General features: G+C 37.2%; 1 protein-coding gene across 2 annotated transcripts in view; it reads right to left on the reverse strand.

Moving 5' to 3' along the window:
* LOC149561603 (putative glutamyl endopeptidase, chloroplastic) overlaps positions 1–16,171 on the reverse strand; it is a 110,015-nt gene that overhangs the window by 37,554 nt on the left and 56,290 nt on the right. For both annotated transcript variants that reach the window (XM_089825201.1, XM_089825200.1), the window contains one exon: positions 13,882–13,947. In XM_089825201.1, the coding sequence (XP_089681327.1) occupies positions 13,882–13,947 (66 nt within the window). The remainder of the gene's footprint in view (positions 1–13,881; positions 13,948–16,171) is intronic.

Raw genomic sequence — 16,171 nt, forward strand, 5'->3', positions numbered from 1 at the left:
GTCGGTGTGAACCATGATAATGATGCATTGTTTGTGAGCTCGTGTAAACAAGTGGACAATCCTCAAGTCATACCATCCTCAAGAAAACAAGTAGATGAAGTCCCTATAACCATCCTTGGGTAGCCATATTGACAAAGAGCTTGTTTGTCCTTGTGTAGATTGAGTTGACATTCTTTTTGTTGGTCTTAGTCTTGGGATGTTGAGCCTTGGACTAGATACATCGAGTAGTAATAGGGAGTAGCTCCTTATACCAACCATGGCCTGGAAGTGGTTGTAGTGGAGGCATTTAGGAGTTTACTAAAAAGTGGTAAGATAATAAAAAGTTGGGTTAAAACATTAAACAAGACTAGTATTACTCGAATGTTAGGTTTGAGTCTTGTATGGGAATGGAAACCATTGCACATCAACTATCAGAATTGACCCTTGCGTGGGTGGTAGATGGTAATTGCTCCCCAACTATTAGGATTGACCCTTATGGTTAGTACCCCTTGAGTCTAGGTCCAATAGTATTGTGTTGACACGTCCCCTCTTTCGTGCTAGTTCTTTTGGCACCTGGTTAATCTACCTCCACATCCGGATAGATTAATGGCATTACTAGTAAGGATGCCTGCCAGCCACAAGGGAGGATTTGTCTTAAGTTCGTCATTTAATGTATTAAAGTACTTTAATAAAATTACTTTATGTTTTAAAAGTCATTCACTTTATAAAGTGACTTAAATGACTAGTAGACGAAATTGGTGTTTTATCCCAAATCTCTTATTCCAACACTTTTCCCTCACTTTGAGGTTATAAATATGAGACTCCATCTTGGGAAAGAACACCACGAATATATGTTATTTTTAGAAATCCTAAAGGTTGCTTAAATGTGACTAGATATTTCCTAAGGATGAAACCCCTTGAGGAAAAGAGTGAAACTAGAGGCAAACCTAGTATCTCACATTTACACTTCAGAACTATAGTTCCAGATTGATGCATTGAAGGTTTACAATAAGTGGAAGTTCAGCAATACAGTAAGCATAGATATTGGCAGTTACTTCAAGGAGCTGGTACGTATAAATCCAGTAGTGGTATTCTGGTGTTCTTTGGCGGTGGAAATAACAGATGATACATTCAAAACTAAGGAAGTAGCCAGCGCAATGGTAGAGGCACATCTTTTGATCTTGAGCAACTCGCATAACATCTGAACTTTGTTTGATACCAATCGTCTGCCACAAGAAGTCACAAGGAGTATATTAGAGGAGAGTCAATTATTGCACAACACATCAATAGACAGTCCATGTACGAGCAGCATAAAGTAAGAGAAGTTTGACTGCAGCCAAGAAGGGAATAGCAAAAGGTCACGGGATGGGGTATTAGCAGATAAACTCGGGTCTAAGGCCATAGTTACTATATATCTGGCAAGCAACATGAAGACAAGTATGTAGGATGACACCTAGCTACATTTCTGTGTCAGGTTACTCAGCCGCAATACACATTGAGAAGGGGTAGCAAAAACCGGGCTTGACATCCAACATTGGGACGGAAGTCTGAGAACACTCACAAACTTCTAGTTAGTTCAACAGCCACCTTCCTGTCGGCAACATTGATAATTCCCTAGTTTTACACAGGATTACATTTCCAACCAAAACGGGTATTTCATTACCAAATTAATCATGTTGCTTATTTATTGTAATTCAGTCTGATGTTATATCTCCACAGATTTCTTAAACTTCTGAGTGGACTCGGTATGATTTTCAATAACACATAAGAAACCATCTAGAAATCAAATATTATTGAGTTTGTTGCATTCTCATTTTACTATAACTCTGTCTTGCAATTTTACGTATCTAATTCAACAGCCACCTTCCTGTCGGCAACATTGATAATTCCCTAGTTTTACACAGGATTACATTTCCAACCAAAACGGGTATTTCATTACCAAATTAATCATGTTGCTTATTTATTGTAATTCAGTCTGATGTTATATCTCCACAGATTTCTTAAACTTCTGAGTGGACTCGGTATGATTTTCAATAACACATAAGAAACCATCTAGAAATCAAATATTATTGAGTTTGTTGCATTCTCATTTTACTATAACTCTGTCTTGCAATTTTACGTATCTAATATATCAATACTGTGAGCATTTGCAAACATTAAAACAAGGAGCTCGACATCTGAAGGTTGGATTGGTATATGGTCATTAACCAAGATTCGGTAAGTCATTAATAAAAAAAAGAATTACATTTGCCAACTATTTGATAAAATTCTATGGTTAGAAACTCAACGTCATTTCAATATTTGTAGGGAAGGATACTATAGTAGTATCAAAGCTACAGGTCCTACCATCTTGTCAGTTAAACAAAAAGTAAAATGACAGTTGGGTATGAAGAAAAAACTTTATAATTTCAGTCACCTCCAACTGGAACAAGTAGGGTCTTCTGAACAAAATGATATAGAAGATAGTTATTCATTGGATGAGGAATTGGTTTTTGGAATAGGTGAGCAAGCTGAACAAACTAAACAGGTTGATCATTTCGAACAAGCAAAACAGGTAAACAGCATTCAAATGGCACGTAATGAAACTGAACCGAACAAGGAAGTTAGGGAGACATTGCGGGCTATTAGAGATGGGTAGAATAACATAGCTGATGCTCTTTCGCAACTTGCAGTTAATATACAGCAATTAGCCCCTGTTAACAAGAGAGCTCCGAGCCATCACAGTGGTGGTAGTAGAGTAGTAGGATCACCCTGAGCTATTGGGGCTCCCACAAGAAATAGTGACAGGCCTTTAATGCCAGTCTTTAATGCAAAGGAAGAGGCAGCACCACTAGCAGCACCAAATTTACTACCGGACAATGTTATGGCAATGTATGATGAATGGGATTTGTTTCCTAATCCTATTAAACAAAATATGTTCTTTGTCCAATATCTAAATCAGAATAGGCAGTCAGAGAGATAGCAGCAAGATAGGAGGCCTAGAGCACCAAACAGAGACTTAAAGCATGTTCTGAACAAATTATCTCTCCCTCCTTTTGATGGCAGCAGTAAGACATCTGCGAGAGCTTGGATTCACAAGCTAAACATGTATCTAACACTTAAACCTATGTCAGAGACGAAAGCCATCATATTTGCTGCAATGCACTTAGAGGGAGCGGCTTATGATTGGTGGCACCACACGTCGGTTATCCAGGATCATGGTCTCATTACATCATATGAGACTTTCAGCTCTAAGCTGATTACTCGCTTTGACAGGAAGGATATAGAGGTCTATTACAAGGATTTGGCACAGCTACACAGGGTGGATCTCTAGATGATTTTATTGACAAGTTTCAGCGGATCTCGGTGATGGTTCCTGACATGACAAAAAACAACATAAGATAATGTTGTTTACCAAGGGCTTACAGGATAGATATTGAGGTTTGGTTAAGGTACCTAAACCAAACACTTTGGATGATGCTATTAAGATCACACACGATCTAGAGTCACCCTCTTCGATATTACAGCCCCCTAAGAAGACGTATAAGGGGACCACTTCTTTCCAAAAGCACAAAAACCAGCATAAGACTACACCTCCTAGGATGGACTTTGAGACATAGAATGAACTCAGGTGGAAGAAGCTATGCTTCACTCACAGAGAGCCATGGACACCGGATCATAGAGGCCTTGACCAAGGCAAGATACATTATATAGAGGTGCTTTCAGAGGAGGAGGATGAGCAGCAGAAGGGCAGCGATGTTGGTGGCAGTGATGAAGAGGAGAACGAGGATTCACCACCTAGAGGGAGGAAGAAAGAAGGTACCCAAGGGCAGCCTTCTATCACAACATCACTTTCTAGTGATCCCACGGGACACCCCTTTCGTTTGAAAGGAAGTGTTAGAGGACAGCGTATTATATGTCTCTTGGATAAGAGCGCCTCACATAACTTCATAATCTCACGACGGGGTTACCAAGAGGAGGTTACAGACTGTTAACATACTTGAGTTTGAGGTTAGGGTGGTAGGAGGTGAGAGATTGAGATGCGCAAGGAAGGTGTCAGGACTTCCGATTCATTTTGATGATTTCCTTCTTGAGGCAGATTTTTATGTGGTGGATTTAGATGGACTAGATGCCATGTTGGGGAGACAGTAGTTACAAACCATAGGCAAATATATGATTGATCATGAGAAGATGCAGTTGGAGTTCTTACAGGATGGCCAACAGGTGATCCTCAAGCCTATGCCAGAAGGGGAGATAACAACTCACAGGATGGAAGCCATTTTGAGGCACAATGATATCGAATGGGCGAAACGGTGTTTCATCTCTTCTAACGAAACACAAAGTATAAAACAGCAATATCATTGTAACATCCAGACGGTGCTTGACAAACATAGGAGGGTATTTGAGGATTTACCCTCAGGTATTCCACCAAATGGAGGGTTTGAGCATATCATTGAGCTAGAGGTGTCAAACTTGTCATTACCACTCCTTATCGTCACCCCAGGCATTACAAGGAAGAGATAGAGAAGACAATTAAGGAACAACTAGATATGGGACATATCAGGCCTAGCTCCAACTCTTTTGCCTCTTCAGTGGTGTTGGTTAAAAAAAAGGATGACACTCTTCGAATGTGTATTGATTACCGCACCCTTAATAAGAGGACCATTAAAAACAGGTATCGTATTCCTCGCATTGATGAGTTATTGGATGAGCTTCATGGAGCTATTTATTTCTCAAAGATAGATCTTCGATCGGGATACCATCAGATACGAATCCGAGAGGAGGATATGCATAAGATAGCTTTCAGATGCCACTACAGACACTATGAGTTTTTGGTGATGCTATTTGTGCTCACTAACGCATCAACTACTTTTTAGTCATGCATGAACCACATCTTTAAAAAGCAGCTATGAAAGAGTGTGCTGGTCTTCTTTGATGACATCTTGATCTTTAGCAGGACTTGGGAGGAACATTTGCAACACCTAGATGAGATCCTTCGCCTCATGGAAGAACACTTTATTTGCAAAGGATTCTAAGTGCAAATTTGGACTAACTGTTGGAATGTGTAATTGCCCCCTCAAATGAAATGCAAAAGCATAATAGAGGATTCTAGAAATTCCTAGATTACCGAATAGGGTTAGGTCAAATTGATATTTAGGTTTGTAAAGTTCTAGAAGTTATTTATGTTTAGATAGTTCTAGAAGAGTCTATTTGTCCTATATTGGCTAATTTAGATGTTTCAGGAAACAATCAAATACCTCTACAAATAGAGGCATCTTGTAATGTTATTGACATGGACAAAATGGTTAATGAAATATATTAGTGCAAAAGAAGAGATTTGGATTTGTATACAACAACATTTGAGGTTGAAATTGGGGGGAGTGTTGGAATGTGTAATTTCACCCTCAAATGAAATGCAAAAGCATAATAGAGGATTCTAGAAATTCCTAAATTACCGAATAGGGTTAGGTCAAATTAATATTTAGGTTTGTAAAGTTCTAGAAGTTATTTATGTTTAGATAGTTCTAGAAAAGTCTATTTGTCCTATATTGGCTAATTTAGATGTTTTCGAAAACAATCAAAGACCTCTATAAATAGAGGCATCTTGTACTATTATTGACATGGACAAAATGGTTAATGAAGTATATTAGTGCCATAGCACATTGAGTATTTTTCCATTTTAGTTTATTTTGTCTATCCACCTTGCACAAGGTGTACTAGAGTTGTTGTGGGTTTCTACACTAACTGAGATTCTTTATCTTGGTCACGTAATTGGAGCAAAGGGAAATAAGGTACATCAAGAAAAGATACAAGCAATCCTTGATTGGCCACCACCGAGAGATGTATATGAATTGCAAGGCTTCCTTGGCCTTTGCTCTTATTATAGGCAATTCGCTAAAGGTTTTCCCCAAGTAGTAGCACCCCTTACTGATTTGACACGGAAAAAGGCATTTAGATGGACAAAGGATTCAGAGGCAGTCTTTGATAGATTGAAAGAGGTGAAGAGCACGTGTTCGGTTTTGGCAATTCCTGATTTTTCTAGACCCTTTGTTTTGGAGTGTGATGCTTCAGGAAGCAAAATCGAGGCAGTTTTGATGCAAGCCAACATCCCATAGCTTTTGAGAGCAGGAAACTTAGGGGCAACAAACTATTATATTCTGCTTATGATAAAAAGATGCTAGCCATAATGCACGCTTTAGCCAAGTTTAGACAGTTCTTGGTAGGAAGTAAGTTCACAGTAAAGACTGATCATAACAACCTGTGTTACTTTTTGGAACAGATGAAGTTGAATGAAAGACAACAAAAATGGGTCAGCAAGGTTCAAGCATATAATTTTGACATTGAATATGTCAAAGGTAAAAATAATATACTTGCTGATGCACTTTCGAGGAGACCCCCAATGATGGAGTGTTGCGCCATTTCCGAGCTTTTAGTAGATTGGAGGTCCCAACTGCTAGTTGAGTACTCTAAAAATACTCATGCTTGTCAAATTATGGATGGTCTACTTCGGGATGATCGGTACAAGGTAATGAATGATATCATATATTATAAGGATAGAATTTAGCTAGTACCAGAATCTAAACTTAAAATGAATATTATGCACACTATACATGATGCACCTACAGCAAACCACCCAAGTTTTTTCAAAACCTATAGGCAGATTAGAGAGAGATTCTCATGGAAGGGGCTTAAAGATGATGTATTGTAGCATGTTAGAGAGTGCCAAACTTGTTCTGCTGAACAGGGTTTCCCAGCAGGTTTACTTCAACCTCTTCCTATTCCAACTCAAAGGTGGGAGAGTATCTCCATGGATTTTATTACAAGGTTCCCAAGGGTCCAGGGCAGGGACTACATTTTTGTGGTGGTAGACAAATTGACTAAGTTCGCGCACTTCTTTGCTATTGCAACAGACTGGTCAGTGTCTCAGGTGGCATAGTTGTTCTTTCGAGAGGTTTTTCGTCTTCATGGATTACCCAGGACTATCATGAATGATAGAGACAGCAAGTTTCTCAGCACCTTTTGGTAGGAGGTTTTTAGATTGGCACGTATCGAGTTGAGACCCAATACTAGCTATAACCCGCAGACGAATGGTCAGACCGAAATAGTAAAAAAATGGGTGGAAGGGTATTTGAGAAACTACATTGCAGGTCAGCAAAGAGCTTAGGTTAATTAGTTGTATTTGGGGGAGTATTGCTATAACTCCACATATCATATGTCCATTTGGATGACTCCTTTCCGCGCTATTTATGGCTATGAACCCCTCTCCTTCATTGATTTGGCCTTACAGGACAGCAAGGCTCCCTTAGTCAAAGATTGGATTCTGGATCAACAGGATATTCTCAGATCTCTTAGGGATAATATTCAGCAGGCACAGAACCAACAAGAGTTATATGTTGATCAACATCATATTGGGCAGAGCTTCAAGATAGCTGACATAGTTTATCTTTGTCTCCAGCCTTATAGACAAAGATCCCTGAAGAAAAGTGGGTCTGAAAATCTTTAGCCCAGATTTTATAGACATTATTGCATCACCAAAAGGGTTGGTGGTTGCTTACGAGTTGGATTTACCTGGTGACAGTTGAATCCACGTATTTCACGTCTCATGCCTCAAGAAGGCAATTGGTCAGCAGATTGTACCGTTAGAGGGCTTGCCTCCACTTGACGAGGAGGGTAGACTTCTTTTGGAGCCAGCAGAGGTGATTGAGACCAAGGAAAGGAAGCTACGAATCTGATCTATCAAAGAATATCTAGTCCAGTTGGATTGGCATACGGTCATTAACCAAGATTTAGCGAGTCATTAATAAACAGCAAAATTGCGTTTGCCAACTGTTTGATAAAATTTTGTGGTTACAAACTCAACATCATTTCGATATCTATCGGGAAGGATATTACATGTGTGCACCTTTATGAGTTCTGATATGTATTTTTACGAGTGTGCTTGGGACATTAGTCCTCATGTTGAGTGTTCTTCATGTATTCTAGCATTTTGCATCCTTGTGTTTTGCATTGGACCTTTGTGATGTCCTATGAGATTATGCATCGACTTGGTGAGTGCGTTGGTCACTCCTTGCTTGCATGTTTGCATTGTGTCTATGGTCAAATTAATATCTCTATGAGCACAGTGGGGTAGGTCTAAGGGTTTCGCTTGGTAGGGTGTCATTGCACTTTACCACTGTTGGGGATCAGAGTATAGGTGGCAGGCTTCCTCCATATTCAAAGACTTTAAGCATTGAGTGCTCCCTGCAATGACTCACCTAGTTCATGGTTGTATGTTCATTTATGCTCTTTCAGTTATGTACTTGGATAGATTCCTTCATATACATGTACTTGACCTTGATGCACGTATGGATGCTTATGCTCATAGTGTAGTTCATTTAATTATATGTGATTAAAAACAAGTTAGTAATGCCTCAATTTGTGTGTATCCAATACTCCCCAGTGTGGAGCAAACCTACATTTTATGTCACATGATATTGATAAGCCTACCTAACCATAGAATTGAGGCACCCCATTCATTTCATGTTTTTAGGCCTTATTACATTCCTGATTTCAGTTTAGCACCTCTATCCCACAAACTAGAGCATCTAACTCACATGTTAGTGTTTCTACTATATAGATTAGTGCATTTGCACCACAGGTCAACATTTCTAACCTCTAGTTAAGTGCCAAGGATTTGCACTTCAAACTTTCAAATTAGTGTATGTGCAAGGACTTTCAACACCTACACTTATTCTAAGTAATTTAGAAACATTTTGTATGGAGGTCGGGATGGAAGTCAACACATTCAAAGACCAAGATCATGGTCTTTTCCTTGAAGAAAAGAAAACAAGTTACTTTCATATTCAAAGGTAATGCTTTAGAAATTGTGGAAGAATACAAGTATCTGGGGATAGATTTCCATTACTGACTAGGTTGGGAGACATGCAAATCAAAAAGAATACAGGGAGGGTGGAAGGCCTCTTACCTTCTACAGAACAGATGCAGGAAAGCAGAGTTATGGGATTGGAAGACTAGGAAAACCCTCTTTGGGCTGTTGGTGATTCCGGTTGTTCTTTATGGCAGCAAAGTCTAGGGGAGCAGCGTATCAAACCACAAATGGTGGCAAATTGAAAGAATACAAAAGCATTTCATCACCACTAACCTCAAAGTCAAGTCAACAATTCCCTACGAGATGCTTTTTGCGGAGGCAGGCATGTTCCCGGTGGAGATGACAGCACTTATTCGACTACTGAGCTACCTAAAAAAAGTGGATAAAATGGATACATATCATTGGCCTAGAATGGCAGCTGACAAGGAGTTTGACTGTTGGAAGACAACATGGAAGAAACAAAACAGCAAATGGCTAACCAATAGAACATCGATTGCCAAGAATGCCCGGAATCCAACCTAGAAAAAAATGGGTGGTAGAAAAAATCAGGTCTGCCATGTGGACAAATCAGTTAGGAAGAAAAAAGGCTCATTATGTCAAAGAATTTAATCCCACATGTGAACACGGCGACAAAAAATATTTAGGGGCTGAGATCAGAGAAAAAGAAAAAAAATTTACTTGCCCAACTGAGGTACGGATCGCACCGGTTGAGATGTGAAACTGGCAGATGGGAGGTCCCTAAAGAAGAGTGGGAGGACAGAATTTGTAGGTTTTGCACAGGAGTGATAGAAAAGGAAAGGCATTATGTGAAAGATTGCACTACATATGAGGACATTCACAACCAGCAAAAGGACACTTACAGGTGACCAACATAAAAGAGCTTTTTGAAGGGACGAGACTTTGCAAGAGGGCCATCTCACTTATGCAGATCCACAGCAAAAAGGACAGATTGGAGAAATCACAGCAGATTAACTAAGGGTTCTTTTGGTCCCACAGACCGGTGGTCTTGTGCACGTCATTAAAAATCTTTCATTTCATTTCAATGCATATGAAATTTGAATTAACACATTCAAAACAATGACACTTCCAAAGGTCTATTAGAAAAATAATTACACTTTTGGGTACCCTTTATTCCCGAAAGGCCTTCTTAGTCAAGGCAATTGGGCTTCGAATAGGTTGGTTATGCTTACCCCCTGTGCATTTTTGGCTTCTTGTATTGATTCTCCTGAAGATGTAGCCACCTCCTCAATGAGAAACCATTGATGGAGGTCTGATAATGTTCTGTGAGGTTCATGGATGAGGTCCAAACTCCCACAAGAGAGCTTGAATGCGCCTAATCCGTTCACTTGAGTATTAGATTGCTTGGGAATCTTTGGAAGAGTTGTAAAGTCTTCTACTTGTGTGCGATCAAGTAGTGATTGTGATGATTATCTCTTGCGTGTTGTATCGTGTTTATGTTTCCGTAATCTGATGTACTTGATATGTTATGTTCACTATATGTATCAAAAAATAAAGATATCTGGTGCATATTTAACCCTCATTTCCAAGGGTTCCTTCGTGAGCCATAACAAGGTCAACCAAATTAAATAAGGAATATAACTATCCAACAATTGTTTTAGGATATTCATAGTCCAATTCATACAAAACCTACATCACTTGAGGACAAGAAATCTTGGGAAAGGCAGATTGTAATGTACCCTTGTTGATATAGTAATTATTAATAAATAATAAGAAGAAATTTAAATATAAAAAATAAAATAAAATTAATATAATCAAAATTTAGTTAAGTTTAGCATAGTTGCATAGGCCTTGTACCAATAGCCCTACGACACGTACCAGGTATTGGTACATGTACCAAAGCACCCAATATTCAGTGGGTACTCAATGGAGAGCATCATAGCTAAGAACCTTGATTAAGATTTCTGATTTTTGTTTCAGTTTTTTGTTTGCATATCAGCTTGTTGTTTATCAAGCTTAATTCAATATGTAATCAGTTTGAAACTTTGGTACAATATTGATCAACAATAAACTTTATCACTGTAGGAGTCAGAAAGATATCGCTTGCATCTCATTGTTATATTATTTATGATCTTCTTATTCGTGTTTACAGTTTGTCTTCTCTGTTATGCATCTCAACATTTAGCATATATTACTATTACAAACATATTGCGAATCTGAAACTGAAAATAATACATTACATCTGCAAACTCTATGACTGTTCTTGTTTTGTAACTCACTGTCATGACTCACATTTTCAGATTTTCTATAAAAATATTGAATCATATAAAAAAAATTGACACACCAAAGTACCCCCGTCCCCTATTTTAAAATAGTTGTGTCCGTACCCGAAATACCCAAGTACACTTGTCCCCATGCAACCTTGAAATTTAATGAAAAGTCAAAAGGCATGAATGAAAAGTTGTCTCCCTCAAGCATGAGATATAAAGGGAGAAAAGGGAACTTTATTTGAAGGGGATACATGGAAAAAGGAAGAATGGAGCAAAAGAATATATGGAAGCATTAACGGAAGAAGAAAGGAATGGGAAGAAGATAAGGAAGTGACCCTTTCAAAGCATCACCAATGATGAAGGGTTGTGATCCTTTTGAAGGGTAGTAATTATAGGTTGTGACCATTAAGAAGAGGTTGACTCTCCCTCATATTAGAGGATACAAAGGGGAGAAGATTTCATTTGAGTAGGATATGAAGGGGAGATTGATTTTGGGATTACGATATTATTTTTGAAGGCAAAAAAAAGAAGTGGTGACTGAATCCTTATGGAAGATGGTGATCCCTCCAATAAAGGAAGATTAATTCCAAGCATTGAAGGGAACTTATCAATCAATGCTCACCCATACCTCAAGGCATCAATCAAGAAAGATCAAACCATTGAGCAATAACATTCTGGGCAAGATTGAGGGGAATCCCAAAAGGGAGACATCTTAAAGATGCCACATAGGCTGATGAGGAGGCACAAGAGGGGTTGGTTGGGATTCCATTGAATAAAACAACACCTTCTATCAGCAATGACTCAAATTCACACTTTGATTTTGGTGTCGTGTTAGAAAGTGCTGATCAAAGAAAAAAAAATTTAGTTTGTTCTCATTTTATAATTGAAAGTTGCAGCATTTGGGTATTTTGTTGCAATTTTTAATATATGAATATATATGCACATTGACAAATCAAATTTTGATTTTGGTGTCATGTTAGAAAGTGCTGATCAGAGAATTTTTTTTTAATTTGTTCTCATTTTATAATTGAAAGTTGCAGCATTTGGGTATTTTGTTGCAATTTTTAATATATAAATATATATGCACATTGACAAATCAAATTTTGTTAATTTTCTTGTTAATTCGACCCTATGTTATGTATTAAGGTCCTAGCATATACTACAAATGCCTTAATGTTATGATTATCATATAAATACTAAATTTCTTAAATCTTAGAATTTTCCCTTTTTTTAATGGGTATCCCTTCCCATCTCCTAAAAATGATATTCCAAAAAATCTATGTCAAAAATATTTTCCTCCCATTCTCTGCCATTCCCATCTTGGAAACTTGTGTCATAGATTCAAATAAACATTGCAAATCACATTTCATGATCCATCATCAAGTTAAAAAAATGTGTTTGGATTGTATACTAGAGCTCCCATATATAACTATGGTGAAGTAAGATGATGCCTATTTAGTATTTTGGGACAACAAATGAGGGATAAAATAGGACAGCAGTAAGAGTTGAAGCAAAAGAAAAAGCAGGTCAAAGTAAGGTGGAAGAAAGTTCTGTAGATCCAAATTTTTGTTTAAAATACTGATAAATAGGTTGTACAAATATGCCATTCTTTCAACAGTAAAGCCAGCTAATATAGACAAGATGCAGCAATTAAAATATAAATATTCAAATAAAATGTCAAGCTTGAAAGTAATTGAGCATGCTTAAACGACAGGCATGATTGGCAACAGAAAGTAATATGAAATTGTGACATTCTCATCCATTCTATGGGCCTAAATTGAGTGAGTTGGCATTGTAGTATAATGGGATAATGAAAATAGCTTAGTTGAGGTTAAAATGTTTGTAAATGTAATGTCCCCTTTCTAAAATAGTATTTAATAATAAATAATAATAATAATAAAATTACAATATAAAAGAATTAAAATAAAATTTCAATTTAATATATTTAATTATAAATTAAAATATAACATATTAAATTCAGATAAGTTAATGAAGGGTCAAAAGGCATGAATCGAAAAGTTGCAGCTCCCTCAAACATGAGAGGGAGAAGAGAACTTCGCTTGAAAGGAGAAGAGGGGAAGGAAGAGACAAGTGAAGGAGTGAAGCAAGAAATAATTAATAGAAGAGAAAAAATCAAATAAGAAAGAATAAGGAAGTAACTCTTCAAGGGGCAAAAGTTATGAAGGGTTTTGACTCTTAAAAAATGTGGTGATTATGCAGGTTTGTGACTCTTTCAAGGCACATGAATGATGAAGGGTTGTGACACATTCAAAGGATGATAATTGTGGGAGGTTGTGACCTTTGCAAAGGACAGCCATTGACTCTTTCAAGGCACATAAATGATGAAGGATTGTGACACATTCAGAGGATTATAATTGTGGGAGGTTGTGACCTTTGTAAAGGACAGCCATGACAAAGAGGCGTAACTGTCCCAGACACTGCAAGATATAAAGTAGACAATGTTTCATTTGAGGGGACATCCAACGAAGAGTAATCTGGGGAATAATACATTATTCTCAAAGGCAACAATGAAAAGTGGTGACTCAATTCTAATAAAAGGTCGTGACCCTTACACCAATAAAGGAGATTTCGTTCCAAGCAAAAAAGGAGGATAAAAACAACAAGAATATTATTCAGATTCTAAGAGCAGACTGTGCAGAGGAACTCCATTTGATAGAGGAGATTGATCTAAGAGACCATCCTGGTATAAGAAATCAGACTTCAGATATTTATACAGCTCATCTCATCTTATTTGACTAAGAATTACAAACTAATTTTGCTCCTGAAAAATTCTAGTAGATAATGTAAACAATTTAGTGGCCATACCTGTCATTTGCCTCCTCATCTCCTTCTCCAATGATTGGAATAGTTGGCCCAGACAAAATAGCAAACCTGTTAAATAGAAACCAAGCATTTAAATATGCAGTCTAATCTGAAGTAGACCATACAAATTTTTAAAAAGTTCTAGACGCAATTCAGACAGTAGAAGTTTAAATTGTACTCTAATATTTCATATAATCATGATTCATCTATTAAGATTTAAGATTATTGTTTTCACAAGAGACTAGCATAGAAATGCCATGTCAGTTATTTACAATATTTTAAAATTATCTAATTATCTTCCACTATTGACCTCTATTCTGATCCACTCTCAACAAACATTGATTTTCAGCTAAAATTGGTAAAGATGCTGAATGCACAGACGATTAGTATTAGTAAGCATTTGTTAGCAGACTCTTTATTTTACACAATATGATCACTTCAAAAAGCACTAATAATTGTCAAAGTGTCAAGAAATGGAGTTTTAGGATTCAGCTGTTGATCTCAATTCTGAATGCATTTTGATTTCAGCTGATCTTGTTAGAAAGCTTAGATAAAAATATATGAGCATCATCATCCATGCCAATTGGTTTAGGTGATAAGGAGTGGAAATTCAAGTTCTAAGAGGAGAATATTTCAGTTTGGTATAAGTCCAAAGTTCATTGATAAAGTGGATGTACATGTGATTTCAATTGATGCTTTTTACAGTGCTTGGGAGTCCATATTTGTATGGTAGAAGCTTTTTTCATGGCAAGGACCAACAAGTACCCATGAGCCAAGAATGACCCAAGTACATCATCAAGAGACACTGCAGCACAAACGCAGCAATGATAAGTTTCCACCAAGCTATAAAATAGATTCATTAAGAATGAAGCCAAGAAAATCATCATGAAGGGACACCGCAGTGCAAAAGTAGCAATAGTAAGTTTCCACCAAGCTATAAGATAGATTTATTAGACCGGGCAATTTTGCTCTTGGCATCCTTTTAAGAAGTGTTTCAAACTTTCATGAGCTCAAGGGATTGCCACCAACAAGATAGGTAAAGCATTGGATCACCTTTTCTTTAGGTTGGATTGTATAGATAACCACTTTTCGAAAGTTATGAGATTAAAAACAGCTCCAAGAATTATTAGCAGAGAGGTTATTCACCCAATCCCCCATAGTCATGGTAAGAAAGAAAGAATGGCTCTTGGAGAAACCACAGATTACAGAGCTGTAAATAAGATAATCACTAAGAAGTTAAGAATCACCACCCTTGTTAGGAATATAAGGTTTGCATTTTATAATCTATGTCGGTTAAGTGGGAAGTTATTTCCATTACAGGAAAATAATAGCTTTAAAAAGCCAATACATTGAAGGTAACGGATGAACCAAATGACAATAATAATAATAACTATCTATTTGTTAGCAATGTAATTTTTGATACTGTTATTTTGTTTTGTTGTTCTATATTGGTATCAAAATGCAAACCATTTATGTGCCTTTGATCTGAGAAAATGAGAGAATAGGAGCAGCTTAGATTCCTTTTGCCAGGGATGAAAAGATCAGAACCTGCGTCAGACAGAATGCTCCAGGCACTTCTGCACAATCTGTTCGATCAAGTCATTGTCCTCCTCCAGGCAAAGAAAGAAAACATGCAACTGATGAAAATAATAATTGGAAGTTTCTGCTTTGTAAACTTCTTAAAATCAGAACCTTTACATCAATCAAATATTCAAAAAGAATAACTTCACTCACAAAGGAACAATGCAGCAAAGATAGGACAATATCTATTGAGGCAGTTTGAAAAACCATTTATGTTGTGAATAAGGATTGCGGGCTAAATGACTATGTGAACATTTCCTAGAAAAGATTACTGCATTATAATTTCAGTATTTTATCGATTTTGGATCAAAGATCCTGGTTGCTTGTACAATATTGTATTTGGCAAAGATTTCAAATTCACATTATTATGTTGTGGAAGAGATCACTGTGACATCTAATGGACAAATTGTAATAAGTTTGATTGGAGATTGGAGGAAATGGAGGCGTGAGGACATCTAATGTCCCAAACTAGCTTCTTGTTCAGAGAAAATTAATTGCATGAAAATCATCTTTTCATTGCTAGACTTTTCAGAAGCATGAGGGGGCATGCAGTGAGTTTTTGGTTTGTAGATAGTTGAATATAATAACAAGTTCATTGATTTACCATAAAAAGTTGTCGGAAGTCAGTCATATAATAGGAATATAATGGCTTTCTAAAATCAATATAATGAACATAATGGATGAACCATATGACGAGGATAAAATTCACCCA

The sequence above is a fragment of the Cupressus sempervirens genome, chromosome 4 (assembly GCF_028749045.1).
Source record: "Cupressus sempervirens isolate cs-2001-9-10 chromosome 4, ASM2874904v1, whole genome shotgun sequence".
Lineage (NCBI taxonomy): Eukaryota > Viridiplantae > Streptophyta > Pinopsida > Cupressales > Cupressaceae > Cupressus > Cupressus sempervirens.